At 38.2% G+C, this 15852-nt stretch overlaps 1 protein-coding gene across 1 annotated transcript in view; it reads right to left on the reverse strand.

The window, feature by feature from the left end:
• Positions 1–15852, reverse strand: part of Tmc1 (transmembrane channel like 1) — a 166519-nt gene that overhangs the window by 77982 nt on the left and 72685 nt on the right. The window contains exons 6-7 of the mRNA XM_021210496.1: positions 6994–7084; positions 4860–4941 (exon numbers count right to left, since the gene is read on the reverse strand). Of these exons, the coding sequence (XP_021066155.1) occupies positions 4860–4941; positions 6994–7084 (173 nt within the window). The remainder of the gene's footprint in view (positions 1–4859; positions 4942–6993; positions 7085–15852) is intronic.

Raw genomic sequence — 15852 nt, forward strand, 5'->3', positions numbered from 1 at the left:
CACACACACACACACACACACACACACAAATTGAAACAGAGAAAATGAGTGAAGCAGAGTTGATTAATTGTAATTGAAATGCAATAGATCAGTGTCCTAGCCCATCTAGTCAACAAGTCCCTGTAAGCTGGGAACACTAGTGATAAGTAATAAGCCAGGCTTCAAAACCACACTGTGCTCAGCTACAAGTCTTTGTTTCCAAATCTAGATCCCTCTTAATCATGATGTGACTTCTTCTCAAGCAGAATTATAGTTAAATTATTTTAAATATAATATGTAAAATAATATGAAATGAGCATGCATCTCTGAAAGAATGTAAGTAATTTCTAAGGCTATTTAAATTCACAATTTGGTCTGCACCCATAAATAACTCATTCTTTTCATTTTTTAACACAGCTGATAAATGCTGCTTTTATAGTACATTATAAATGTGTTAAAACTCTTTCATGTGTATTAAAGTGAAAATTAAGTACATGCATATTCTTGTCATGAATTTTCTTGTGTCTCTTTTAAATTAAAGATTAAGGCTTCACCTCTCCCTCTGGTTATTTATTATTAAGGAATGTAATTTGTAGACTGTCATTATACATAATTTTCTCTTGAACAGATGGTTAATAACACATACACACACACATACACACACACAACGAGAGAGAGAGAGGGAGAGAGAGAGAGAGAGAGAGAGAGAGAGAGAGAGAGAGAGAGAATATATTTCTGAATGGAAAAAGAAAAGTAAACCGCCTGCCTTATGCATACAATGTGAATACCACCATTCAACTAGCATACGGCAGTATTTTTTCAAATGAGCCGAGAGGTAGAAAATCTAGTGCCATGATGACTTTGTGTTTCCTGTGGTGCGCAGACCAGCAGGGTAATATGGGAGTTAGACTTTGTGCTCCTGGTTATCTTTTTGAAGCAATTTCTAGTCTGAGAAGTACAGCTATCACAATAGGCTTTGGTTACCAGGATCAATCCAGGACTCTAGAAAGTAAATTGTGGGTCATGACCCCAGGATCACACAACTGATGTGTGGCCATGAATAATTTGCCAATAATAAGACAGAGATTAGGAGGCAGAGACAAGATCTCTGAGTTTGAGGCCAGCCTGATCTACAGAGTGAGTTCTAGGACAGCCAGGGCTACACAGAGAAATCCTGTCTTGAACCCCTCCCCGAAAAAGGGAGTGGCATGCTACTACTTATATAGCACATGGGCACATGTCACTTACCATAATCCATACCATTTTTCATTCTCTAGTTTACATTTTATTATCCTCTCCACCCAAACCGCCCACAACATCAACAGATGCCGAAGTAAGCCAGTACGGGTAGGGTTTAGTCCATCTTCGTCAGCATCAATGGTGCTTAGAAAGATACCCAGGACTTTCACTGAGCATTTTTGAAATTAACAAATGCCAAGATCATTTGGAAAATAACATGAGACATACATTAAAATGATCCTAGTATTCAAAATAAGAAAGTAATCTTTCTGAAGCTCCTGTATAATTAAACTGTCATTTCTTTCAGAGAAAAGCATTCATGTTACTTTTATTATGAAATGTATTTTATAAATATGGAACATATTTTGCCAGCTTTATTCTAAAAGGAATTTGAGAATATAATTAAATAGGCACATAGTAGAAAATCTGTATTCCATTTAAATTTTGCACTAATTTTCACTCAAGAGCATAAATAATTTTAAATGTCACTACGCATCTAAAACTCATTATAAATTATATATAATATATTGTTGGGCTAGAAATGGCTTTGTGTAACAACCAAACCTAAAAAATTTATATGACGCCCTAGATATAATAATAGGGGAGCAGAGATAAAAATAGACTATCCAAAGGGTACAGATGACAGAGACAAAATGGCCTTAACCCTTAAAGAACAGAGCCCACGTTACATCGCTTTTCATTGTTCATTCAGGTCAGCCTCAAAGACCATCCTAGGAATAAACGTTTTCAGGCAGAGTGATGCCTATGAGGTGGCAATTACACTCAACAGCTCAAAGAGCACAGTGCTTCACATTTCATGAGTTCTACCTCAGACCATAATCTGAAAGTATGTGGTGTGCTTATGACTATAATAGTACATTGGACTGCTACATAATAGACATATGTGATGAAATAGCATCCTCAGAATAAATAGCCAAGAAATAAGAAACACATTCCCCAAATACAATAACTGCCCTTAGATTCTGCTGCACTCATCATCTACTGACCTGGCAGAAGTGCTAGTCATGCACAGAAAGCAAGACGCTTCTAAAAATCTTGGTCAAAGTAAAACAGCTACATAGGCTGGAACTAGGCATACTTTCTCTCTCAGCTGTGCTATCACTGTGCTCAACTACTACTATGGTGCTAAGTACTCGAAAGGAAATGTACATCCTGTAGACACATTACAACCCAGGGAAGTGATGTTGGTGAAGTGTGGGGCCCATGTGCCGTTGGGTAAGTCGTAGCTAAAGTGGTGGCTGATAGGCCAGTCCTTTATAGCTGAGGAGAAGGATCCGTCCCAGTGAAGAAATAGGACAACCACTTAAACAATAAACGATACCTGAAAATGGAAATAGTCCATACTTAGTTCACTGACCACCTTAGCTGCTTCAAATTTACTGGAGGAAGAAGGAAGTGTGAGTTTCGAGTGATGTCTATGACACAATGGCTAGCTGGTGATTGTGTGTGTGTGTGTGTGTGTGTGTGTGTGTGTGTGTGTGTGTGTATACATATGTATAAATAATTCATATGTGCATATATATTTCACTCCTGTATTCAGTTATAACCAAGATAATTTCACCTTTGTTTATAAACCACAAAATTAATATAGCATTGTAACTAAATCAGGCTGGAACCTACATGTTCTAGTGTATTTTAAAAAGAAAAGAAATAGTTCTTTATTATTGTATATTTTCTACATCTCTTTCCAAATAACAAGTTTCTCATAATATGTCTCACATCTGATCTAGAAATGTCGTAAAGACCAGAGGACTAAAACAACTTGTTGAAAGAAAGACAGTAAATCTTTGGCAGAGTAAGGACTAACCCAAAGTTTTTTCCAGATAAATTGATCAAGGTCTTTCTTTGGATATGTTTTCTAACTTTTAAATCATATTAAACTCTTATCTTATTGTGTTCATGTCATGATGCATATGTGTGAGTCAAAGGCCAGTCCATGGACCTGACTCCCTCCTCCGTGTGGGTCCAGCAAAATGAACTCAGTTCATCAAGCTTAGTGGGACCTACCCACTCAGACATCTTGCTGTCCCTTAAACAAGACCTTAATGTTCCATATGTTCTATTCTTTGGGGCTAGATTATATATTTCAGCTGTGCCATTGAAACCTAAGGATTCTATAATATTTTTTCATGTACATGAAACCCCTCCTATTAATATGTAAAGTAAAATAGACCTTTGGAAAATACATCTGTAATTTTATTCAATACATATTTGTTGAGTGCCAAGTGGGCTCTGTGTATAAACAAAACAAAATACCTGCTTTCATGTCTATTAAGAAAAGTAAGCATAATGTGGAGTGAGATTATATAAAAAAGATTCACTTTAAAAATAGAATTTTGAATAGGGAGAAACATTGAAAGTAAATCTGGCAAGAAAGGCATGCTATGGGGAACACATGGAGAGACATGAAAATCATGAGCTGATATATTTTTAATTCACTGCCGTTAATGACTCATTTAATGAGGGGCCAAGACCTGAGAGACAGCCACCTCTAAACATGCCCAATCATGTCAATGAAATAGGTGTCAGCTGTTTTATCTTCTGTATCAATTATGCAATGTCATATTTAGCCAGCAGGAAAGCCAGTTTCAGATCTGGATAGGCATGGATGAAAGTCATTATCTTTGCTGTAACCCTAGGAACCACACCTGACAAAATTGTGATTATTTTTTTTCCAAATATCCATGTTTCTCTACATAGAATATTTTTACTGATGCACTCTCTTATACAGTATTAAACTTTAGTTGCTTTATTCTATGCAAATGGAACTATTCTAAACAAGCTTTGACATGTCTGTACATGCTGAGTATTGCACAGAATGAAAGTCCAATATGACATCAAGAGAGCAAATTCTTTGTGTTTACTCTTCTGTATAAGTTTGGATGTGAGCTATTAAGTCTTATTGTTTTTAAAAACAGTCCTTTGGGTTATTGTCTAAAGTTTCAAAGAGTATGTGTTCACTGTTTATTATTCACTGCTTTCCCACTATGGGCAGTGTCCTTGGACACAATACTATCTTTTCTGCCTGAGAGAGATGTACTTTTGCCTAGACTGAAATAAGAAAGTGACAACTCCAGTGTTGTCCTTGATAAGTTCTGGTAGCATGACACAGTTTGAATCTGGAATGCTGCCCCTCCCCTCAGAGGTTGGAGCATCTGGAGGAGGAGGAGGAGGAGGAGGAAGAGGTATAGAGTAAGGAAGTTAAGTCACTGAGAACACAACCTGGAAAATGGAACAGGACCAAGACCCCTCCTTCCCTCTTGCTTTGCATCCTCTCTGCCTTGTGCAGGGATCAGGCTACTTCTATCACACAATCCCAGTACCATGGGCCACCACTGGCCCAGTACAACAGCCAGGTGATGTGAATTGAAGCAGTGAGCCAAAATAAACATTCTGTCTTTTTATGTCTATTAGCTCAGGTGTTTCACCTCAGCATCCCGCTAACTAATGCAAAGTCTCACAAGGATGGAGTCAAGTTTTGCTTTGTTAGTTGTGGTGGCAGTTTGGTTGGTTTTCAATTTCCTCAAGAGTCTCTAAATGGGGGAAAGGTTTGGGAAAAGCTGATGAGACTTTATTCTCAGAGAGCTTTCCTTGTCTAATTAGATCTGGTAAATACTTACTTTCGATTGCCTTGATTTTGTTTTCCCATGGGACGCAAGCCGCTTTGAAGTTCTCAAAATCTCGGAGGAATTTTGCCCATTTCTGAAAACAAAGTCAAACACTAGTAAAGTACAATCGCTTATGTTTCTAGATATCTGTTCTCCCATTTCCCCAAATGACAAGACAATGGCTTCCAGAGAGCTCTCCGGCACGAAATACTGCATTCTGTAAAAAGGGGGAAACAGCAGGGTTCACTTCCGTCTCTATTTACCACCGTCCCTACATAACTTAATTCAAAAAAGAAATATTGATCATCAGGCATGCTTACAATCCCAGTTACTTGGGAGACTAACCTACAAAAATAGCAATGTCAAGGACAGTCTGGACGACACTGTCACACATAAGTTCAGAACAAACAGAAAAAATATAAACATACACACACACTGATTCTGTTTTAAAAGGACTATACTGACCACCCAGAAAGATCTATATATTCTACCAGACAGAAATATGATACTTGTGTTTGTCAGGTGATTGCCATAAACTCCACATTTAATATTCAAAGCATGAGAAACTGGTGGACTTATGAAGAAGACATAGCATCTTCCTTCAAACGCTTCTGGTCTCCTAAAGTAGTCCGTGTGAACACAGGTCATTTTAATTCATGATCATCATTTACATGGGACACTTCATTTTGAGAAAAGACAATAGTAAACTAAATAGAAAGAGATGGTATCACAGAAAAATAATGAATTTATTTTTCAAAGGTCTTCCTTCCACTTTACTCCATAGCGTTGGGTTATCCATGGTTAAGAGGACTAAGGAAAAATTGGAGTGAGACAAAAAAATCTTCCATATGTGTGCATTATGACAGAACAGTGTGAGAGATAAGTAGACACAACAGTCTAAATCTGAAGTTCAAAGGAGTACTCAAACCTAGGAATGGCCCAAATGCCCATCTGCAGTAGAGTATGTGAATATGTAAATTGTGACATATTCATACAATGCATAATGCAATACTTTTAAACATGAACTGTAACCGCCCCCCAGCAACAAGAGCTGTATTCTATAACCCCAATTATGCAATAAAGAAGCAAGAAACAAAAGCTCAGTCACACAGAGAAGGACTGAATGCATTTAAAAGATAAATGGCAAATAAACTTAACTATTTGTGTGCATTTAAATGAAAATGAAGCTCTTCAGTTTCCCTGCAAATCTCTCTCTGAATAGAATACACTTAGATACAGTTTTTATAGAATTTATAAATAGAGGCTAATAATATCTATGCACCTACTTCACTGTGAGAAGTGTAACTTTAGAGAGAAATTCAGTGTTATACTTGGCCACAGTAAGTGCATATAAAAGCAAGCTTCTTTCCTCTGTTTCTCTACAATTTGTATTTGTATGACTGTTATTTTCTCTTCTTTCCAGTTTATAACTAATGTTCTTGATAGAAAAAGAGAAGGGTATGGGGTGGGATAGGGAGATTATGGTCCTTAAACTTAAAGACACTTAGAAAAAAGCCTTGACCAGAGCCCCTATAACCTTCAGGAAATAAAAGTAGACCAGTGCCTGGTGGTGGTGGCACATACATTTAATCCCAGCACTCGGGAGGCAGAGGCAGGTGGATTCTGAGTTCAAGGCCAACCTGGTCTACAAAGTGAGTTCCAGGACAGTCAGGGCTATACAGAGAAACCTTGTCTTGAAAAACAAAACAAAAAAAACAAACAAACAAAAAAACAAAACAAAAACAAAAAAAAGTAGACCAGCTGCAGTCTTATGCACTTAGAAGTGGTAAAATCATATACAATATAAATAACATAAAAGTTATAAAGGGTATAAACCAATGTTTGTAACTATTTAAAATTTTCACTCTGTCTTAAAGGATAATCCTAAGTCCACACCACTCCATGCCCAAATTTAAAACAACAGCTACAATCCATGCATTTACCATATGAGACTTTGCTGTATGCAAACAAACAGTTAAGACTGGTTCTGCCTTCTCAAAACAGACACAGTGTTCTCTCTCTCTCTCTCTCTCTCTCTCTCTCTCTCTCTCTCTCTCTCTCTCTCTCTCTCTCTCTCTCTCTCTCTCTCTCTCTCTCTCTCAGGGTCACTGTGACACTGGCCAGACTGAGTTATAAAAATGCTTACCTTGGCCATCATCATCTTAAATGCAAACCACTTCTTTCCCTTTCCTTTCCCAAGAGCGCCTTCATTCTCACTCACAAATTTCTTTGCTTCCCTGTGACAAGAAAATAAGAGGTGGGCAGACAGGTGTTGACACACAAGTAGGACACATTGAATTTTGTTGGGTCTTCTATCTTTTTTTCGTCTGGATTCCCCAAACCTATAGCAACTGCATCTATGCTATATTTTATAACCTAAAGATTCTTATTTTTTATATAGTATATTGAACATATTTCTCTATTTCTCCCACACTCTGGTTTGCACCCCTCCCTCCCATACACCCACTTTGATTACCTACACAGTGACACTTCTACCTTCGTGTCAAATATGCAAACATGATTTTAGGTTATCTTTGTTTTTGTTTTTGTTTTTGTTTGTTTGGTTTTTTTTTTTTCCGAGACAGGGTTTCTCTGTGTAGCCCTGGCTGTCCTGGAACTCACTCTGTAGACCAGGCTGGCCTCGAACTCAGAAATCCGTCTGCCTCTGCCTCTGCCTCTAAGTTATCTTTATAAAAATCTATAAAGCAGAAACATTTAATGAATGTTTAATTGTTTATTAATTCTGACCAGGAAGAGTAAGATATTTTTAGTCTCAATTATTAATCACCTGGAGTTATCAGAAGGCAGGGAATTTTGTGCCAAGTGTCAAAGGAGAGAATCCTCCTCCTGGTTCTCATTTCTAATACATAGAAAATTATACCTAAAGCTGAAACTTATGCCTAAGTGTCAGGTTCTGGCAACCAGAATTATTTTTTATTTTTTCCCTTAAAAAATTATTCCTTTAAAATAAATAATGGAAAACAAGAAAAAGTTGAGGACAAATTGACCTGGTATTTAATTTCATGAGAGCAGTCATGGCTTAAAACAAAAAAGTCACACTCCAAACAGATGGAGTTGAAAAAGAAGAGAGAAAGGAAGAGTTTAGGTCTCAAATTCAGAAAGGGATTTAAGTTTAAACTTGAAATTTAAATGTGATTTTAATTTTTCAAACTTTAAATTTTAATCATGACTCCCAAATAGCAATACATTTTCAGTATTTATATCAATGTCCATTAAAAAGTACACTAATTTATCAAAATGTAGAATGTAAACATATTAAATATATGCTTTTGAATGATGTTAGGTACTGAATGCTGGCTCCGCGCACCCCACCCTGTTAGTATAATCCCCAGAGTGACAGCTATGGAGTGGACACTTCAGGATCTATGATCCTGAGTCACTGAACAACAAGACTGTGTTCTAACAAGGACACACTCTGAAGAGATATGGGCTGAGAAATACATCATTGATCAATTTTGTGTTGGTTCATATGCCGTAATAAACGCATGCACAAACCCCCATGCTGACAATGCCACAGGTAATGTCATTTTATAGGTACCACAGTGTCTGAGGACAGCAACTAAAATATCACACACACACAAATGACAACTAGGTTGTGAAGTAAGAACCCTCAGTTGAAGAGACTCCTGTCCCCCAGTCAGAACTTGCTATCCTCTGTCCACCATGTGAGGAAAGAGAAAATTAACAAGGGCACACAACTAGTTGTCTATCTGCAACTGGGACGCTGTGAGCACCCTCACTATGGATAACTAGCCAACATGCTTTTGCCACCCAGTCTAACTTCTATCAGCCCTACGTGGCTAACATACTCATTTTGTTGTCTGTTCCAGGAAAAGAACTTTAAATTTTGAGGTGGCTCTGGTTTCTCTTCTCTGGGGGCCTAGAGAATATGTGACCAAGTGAGAAGAACAATTTAAGTAGATTGTGATTCTGCAGGTACAGTGTGATGGTCAGTTGGGTGGCCTCTAAAAGTGTCTTTTTGCAAATGAAACCCTTCAGGCATAACTATGAGAACTCACTACCTAGTTGTATGAAAGGGAAAAGAGGAGGAAAACAAAACCCAGCAAGAGTGGAGGGCATTAAACACATTGCATCCTTTTTAGAGCAACTGGAAGGTAAAAGTCTAAAAACAGGTTTTTTATATCTCTACTGTTAAAAAAAAAAAGTTTTCTGTGGGAGAAGGAAGCCAAGAGCTCATCCACGGAGAGTTCAATGTGGAACTCCACCCGATGCCTTCAGCTTCCCCAGTTGATTTCTGCTCGGTGTCTATAAGGCCCTGATTTCATGTGGCTACCTTTGTCTGCTCTCTCAATCTCGCTACTCCAGTCTTTTCTGCTGGGTGTGGCTTATCTATCTGATGCTTCTCTCTGTTACTAATTTATTCATTTACTTTTGCTTGCTGGATACTTTTTAATCATTCAAAAACAAAATTTCAACTATCATAGATTATTTTCTTAAACATAAAGAACACATATCCAGGACTGTAGATACTTAATTTTTATTATGAGTCACATTCTATTTACCCTGCTGAATATAGAACACTTTCTACGTGAAAGGACCATTAGAAAGCATGTCTTTTTTTTTTTTTTTAATCAAACAGCCAGAAGTGTAAGAAAATAGCTTTTCTACTCTCTGTTGGGGCCAAAGTTTTTAATTTTGTGAACAGATAATTATGCTAATTTTATGGATTGATGAACATTAAATCAGCAAAACTTTAGAGAGAAGGAAGTGAATATTACAGCCAAATTACAATGATTACAAAATTAACTCCAAATTCATTTAATAATACGGGACCATATTTGTGTGACACTAATACAGATGTTATTAGTTATTAAAGATACACTTTTGTTTGAATATGTAAAAGTTTTTATTGTTTCTTTCATTAGTTACTGATAGTTTTCTTGACCTCAAGTGTAGTCCTAGGTTTGTCTTTCAATTACCATCTGTGGTTATCTGAATGTGAAATGTCCCTCAAAGCTCATGCATCAGATGCTTGTCTCCTAAGTGGGGGAGATGTTTGTGACATTATAGAACCTTTTGAAGATCTGGCCTTATGGGAGGAAGTATGACACTGGAGGCAGGCTTGATGGTTTTATAGCCCGACACAACTTCCTGCTCTGTTTTCTGTGTGCAGATAAAGATGTAGTCAGTCAGTTTTCTGTTCCCACTGCCATCCTGTTCCTTCCTGTTGTCATGGCTTCCCCAGCATAGTGTGCGCTTTCCCTCTGGAACCATAAGCCAAAATAAATCCTTTCTTCATTCGGTAGCTTTTGTCAGGTTAGTTTATCATAGCAACAGAAGAGTAACCAATGCAGACACTATCCTACTCGGTCTGGTTTGCAGAGGAAGTCCAGACCACTGGTCCCCACAAAATCTAACATGAGCATCCCTATGACCTTATGTCCTGATTTTTGTTCTCTCTCTCTCTCTCTCTCTCTCTCTCTCTCTCTCTCTCTCTCTCTCTCACACACACACACACACACACACACACACACACATGAACAAAAGGATCACAGAACAGCAAACTTAGCTACTCCCCAGCTCCTAATATCATAATGGCCAGAGTGGTTATTTAAATAAAATAGACTTCATTTATCAAAAATCTTGGGGGTGCTTTTGAAACAGAGCCAAAGGCCATAGAGTGAACTAAGAATTACTGTTTACAAGGAAGAGCTTCTTGACTTCCCCCAAATCCTATGATTATAGATTTTAAAAAAGCATCACTGTTATGTACGGGTCCAGAAGAGAGGACATGACTATACAGAGCAAGGATGTAGTGGAACAACTTTCCTTAACATTGTGTTTATGGCTGATCTTTGTCATGAAGCAGCACAGCTGCAGGGTGAAGAAAACAAGTTCCTGCCAATCATGTGCTCCGTGATAACAGATTCTTAACCAAAACATCTTGCTCTATACAAATAGAGACAAGGTAAAAAAAGGAAAATGCACAAATATGGAAATTCAGTGTCCTTCACAGTAGGATGCCTGGATAAACACCAGAAAGCAGAAAAACAGTCATTAAAAAAAAAAAAAATCAAGAAAGCATATGTATCTTTCTTCCTACAGTGAATTCACTTTCTTACCTATATGTAGTTATCTGGCTAAGTTAAAGAATCTTCACTATATGGTTAAAATAAAAATAACCTTCACATGTAAACCTTGAACATCTACAGGTTGCAAATCACCCAAATGTCTGACTGAAAGATCTGTGCTAACCCCCGCTCCTGGAATTGCTTTCAACAAATGCCATCTACCAAGACTGTAATCTGGTCTCTGGGTCTCAGAGTCCTGGTACAGTGTGCACTGCACTGTGGACTGTAACCCCAGACCTGGGGATGAATAATTGAGTATGGTCTATTTAATGACAATAATACCTGGCCTCATCATTCATTTATCAACCCCTTATGATAGTAATTAGAATAATAAGGTTTCATGGGCTTTCAAGAATGCTTTCACAGTTAGCTGAAAGAGCACACTTTGGCCTAACTTACAAAACAGATAAATTGCCTACAGCATATGATACAACCCTAAGTGCACAGAAGAATCAGGACATGCTATTCTGCCTTTGACACATTCTCACTCCTGAAATGTGACCCTATTTGGTTAGGTTAACTTGACTTCTCTTTCCTCTTGTTTTCAGTTTGATGGTTGAGAGAAGCAACCAATTGCTTGCTCAGACAAATGAGAGACATTTCAAAATTGCTGCTTGGACTAGTAAGGGTAATCAAAAATTGTGTTCATGAATACCTCACAGTAAAGAAATCAGAAAGTGGAAGGACTCTTGGTAATAAGTACTGAAATTTCAAAACTAATTAACCAAATTCTCCACAAAACTCAGACTTTTCTGAAATACATACATAAAATATATGTGTGTGTGTATATATATATATATATATATATATATATATATATATACATATATATTATGTGTGTCTGTGTATATATTTTTTTCAGACTATCCTTGTGAGAGATAGGAGTATCAACTGGAGACTATAACATCAAGGGGCTAAAACCTGCATCCTATAGTTAAGAAGTTTTCTGCTGTTCACAGGGCTGACGTTTTGGTTCTAGTTCCCATATTAGCCTATAACCCCTGTTCTGTCCTCTTCTGGCTTCAGTGGGCATCTGCACCCACATGTGTCTTAGGATTTCTATGGTTAGGAAGAAACACCATGACCAAGGCAACTCCTATAAAGGAAAACATTTAATTGGAACTGACTTACACATTAGTCCATTTTTCTCATGGCAGAAAACATGGCAGCATGCAGGCAGACATGGTGCTGGAGAAATAGCTGAGAGATTTACTTCTGGATTGGCAGGGAGATGGAAGAGAGTGACACTGGACCTGGCTTGAGCATCTGAAACAGCAAAGCCCACCCCAACAACACACTTCCTCCCCTGGCCACACCTCCTGATAGTGCCACTCTCTATGAGTATATGAGGGCCATTTTCATTTAAGCCACCACAACATGCCTGGTTTTGTTGTTGTTCTGCTTTATTTTCTTTCCTCCCACACACTCTTCTCTGTCTCTTGACAACAATAACAACAAAAAACCCATTTTTTTTAAACTGTCTTATAAAAGAATGGCAAAAGAGCATGAGATACCATTTGTACCTGAACCTCATAAAGAATGGAACATGACCAGAACAGGTTGGAGTTCCCATAAAATAGAAAGCCTACACCCAAACATCCATTTTATTCAAACAGGAGATTCCTGTGAGATTCCTGTGCTTGAGGGCTTTTTGCCTCAGCTTTCTAGCCTCCTCCTGCTCTCTGGAGTTTGTCCTCTTCTTTAGTAAACAGTCTCTATTTCTACTGATAACCATGCATCACTGGTGCGACCCCTGTCCTAACTCAAGGGCAAGTGAGCTTCGCAGCTTGCCTGACGTACTGTTTCCCTCTGAAACTCTAATTAAACAACTCAAGCATCCTTTAAGTTCATTTTTAAATGAGACTAAGAACCTAAAAGGGGACCCCAGTAGAACCATGCTTCTTAACACTTTTATTAGCAACATTTGAGTATTCTACCATTATACCTTCCCAGTCAGGCTTTTGTCTTCAGGAGTTCTGTTGGATCTCCTTGCAAAGGCTTAGCACAGCCAGGCCTAGTGACTATTGAGGCCTGCTGGCCTTCCCTCCTAGAAAGAGTGCACAGGTAGGTTTGTAAAGACCTTTCCAGGGTATCCAGCCACCACTCAGAACCAGAAAAAAAGCAATTCTGCACTAGCAGAATCTGGCCTTGGGATTTGGGGGAAGCAGATAGAGGATATATGCTGGAAATGGGAAGGGCAGGGTGCTCCCGCCAGGCAACTACAAGACGAAGCCTTCATCCATGCTGGGTAAAGCTTTCCAGATGTGGTTTTTATGAGGGAAGAGCATCTGCACCACTGTAAGCAAACTCTCACCTTTGCTCTATAAGGAAAACCAGGGAACTCATGGGTTCTCCACAGTGAACTGTGGTAGAATTTTGCCTCTGTTCATCATTGGACTTTAGGAAGAGGAAAGATAATATTTATGTCTCTCCAAGGGAAGGAATTTTTGCAACATCTGCATAGAAAAGAATTTTCTTCTCTACCATCAATAAAACTCAGGGAAATGTGTTACAAAGCTTAAGCTGAACAGATTTTTATCAGATTAAATTTATCACAACAGAAATGCTTCAGGTTTGAAATAGACATCTTTGTTATCTACGGGAACTGGTTCATTTTTTTGTGAGTTTGACACAAGTTAGAGTCATCTGGAAAGGCAGAATCTCAAGTGAGACAGCACAACAGACTGGCCTGTAGGCAAATCTGTGGGAGCATTTTCTTGGTTGATGATTGATGTGGAAGGCCCTAGCCCACTGTGGGCAGTACAAACCCTGGGCTTGTGGTCCTGGGTTGCATAAGAAAGCAGACTGAGCAAGCCAAGGGGAGCAAATGAGGAAGCAGTACTCCACTTTCTCTTTAAGTTTCTGCCTCTAGACTGGGTTCCTGCCCTAACTTTCCCCAGTGATGGACTGTGACCTGACAGCTGAATGACAGAATAATACATTTCCTCCCTGAGTTGCTTTGGTCATGGTGTTTATCTCAGCGATAAAAGGCCAATAAGACATTGGATCTCTAAAACAATGCTGATTTTCAGGACTGGCTAAAAAAATCTAATGAAAAATTCAAGTTTTATTGGTACCATGAAGGTCAGCCAAACACCTCAGGGCAACTTGAGATGAAGTAAGGTAATCAAATAGAGGGAGATTTTTATGTTTAATATTTTAAGTATAGTAGATAATCTTTCCACTTGCAATTAAGTCTTCCCAACTCTACCCTGTCCCTAATTAAGATTCATTTTACATATTACAAAGAATTCTTTGTATTACAGTAGCAGGGAACAGAACAACATACATTCTTCCTCTGAAGCTAAGAGCCTATCCTGGGTTTCGAACGTTGACTGACATTCCTCTGTAGAAAAACACCAAATAATGGTTAAGACTGTCCTACTCCCAGCAGGAGACATTGAGAGATAACAGAATCAATGCTCCAAAGCATTTCACTTAAGTGTATGCCATGTTATACAAAAGTATTCTAAAATGTGTCAGAAAGAGAGCCAAAGGACTATTGTGAGCTGAAGCAGATGAGAAGCAACAAATATAAGTTCTCTGTATTCTTATTTGGCTAAAAGCAGGGCAGACATCCAAAGGACTTCCCTCCCATTTATCAGTTCAGAAGGGTCATCTGTGAATTTTACTATAGGAGCCCTAGCTTTCATTGGAGCCTCATCGTATTTTACTTCTACAGTTTGCCACTCTGTAAAGTCAAAGTCTTCTTTCCTTTTTCCTGCCCTCTCTAGACATGTGTCCTGTGGTTAAGATTCTAAGTCATGCTGAAGCCACTCCTTGAGTTACTGATCATTCAGTGGTCTTCTGTGCAAGCTCATTGAGCATCGCAATAAACTTTGTTTTTCTCATGTTAATATGGTTTTTTATTAGTTTAACTTACAGAGTCTAAGCCAACAAACCTAAAAATGGAAGGAAAAGTACTACGTTATTTTTTTTCCTTTCTCTACAGCCCAATACAAACCAGATTATGGATTGACACTTAGCATGAAAAATTCTATAGTTGTGATTTTATAAACATTTCACTCTATATTTTTGCTGAATTCTATAAGAAGGTTTTATGTCTATTTGCTGTTGATGATCTGACCATTTGTTTTAATGAGTCCCTGGAATATTATGAAAGCAAAATTATGACCTTGATGTTAGGGTGTATGAGGTTATGGACCAGTGGATCATCTGCTGAATCATCTAGAGATTCCTCAACAGGTTTTTATGGAGTTAGGTTTTGAACAGAAATGAGGTTTGATGAAAATGTGACCTTAATACCACAAATGAATCCTAAAATCTGAAGTTTTCAAGATGAAGACAGCAAATTCAAGACATTACTTTAACTGTTCTCATCAGCAAAGACTTTGCCAAGGGCAAGGGTATGCCTTTTTCCCCTCCATGACGAGAAAACTATTCCCAGCGGCATGCAACACTGAAACAGATACTGTTCATCCCACTGGCCAAGAATAAATCCACTACCACAATTTTTGAGGCAAATTTGAAGCAAGTTTTATTAAATACTGGTTAGCACAATGGCCAAGTCCATATGTAGAATTCCCAGGGTATCGTGCTGATTAATCAGAGGTTTATAGTAGCAAAACCCACAAGGCCATGTACTTTCTACCTTCATCCAATGAGGAACCAGCATACATCCTAACGTACTTCCTGCTTATGTACCTCCCATCTAAGTGCGATCAAGCACATCCTTTGCAGTTGGGGCAACCAAACTTGCTTATAGAAATGAACAAGTGGCTGCTTACCTTACATAAACAATAGCCCCCAGCATTCCAGGAAGCTATCTGTCCTTGAGCAACTGGGGCTTACATATTGAAGGCATGTTTGTTTGTTTGTTTTATAGTTCTTTTAAGCACAGTAATTTAAACTTAAAACATAGCTTTAGCCAT

The sequence above is a fragment of the Mus pahari genome, chromosome 1 (assembly GCF_900095145.1).
Source record: "Mus pahari chromosome 1, PAHARI_EIJ_v1.1, whole genome shotgun sequence".
In the NCBI taxonomy this organism is placed as follows: domain Eukaryota; kingdom Metazoa; phylum Chordata; class Mammalia; order Rodentia; family Muridae; genus Mus; species Mus pahari.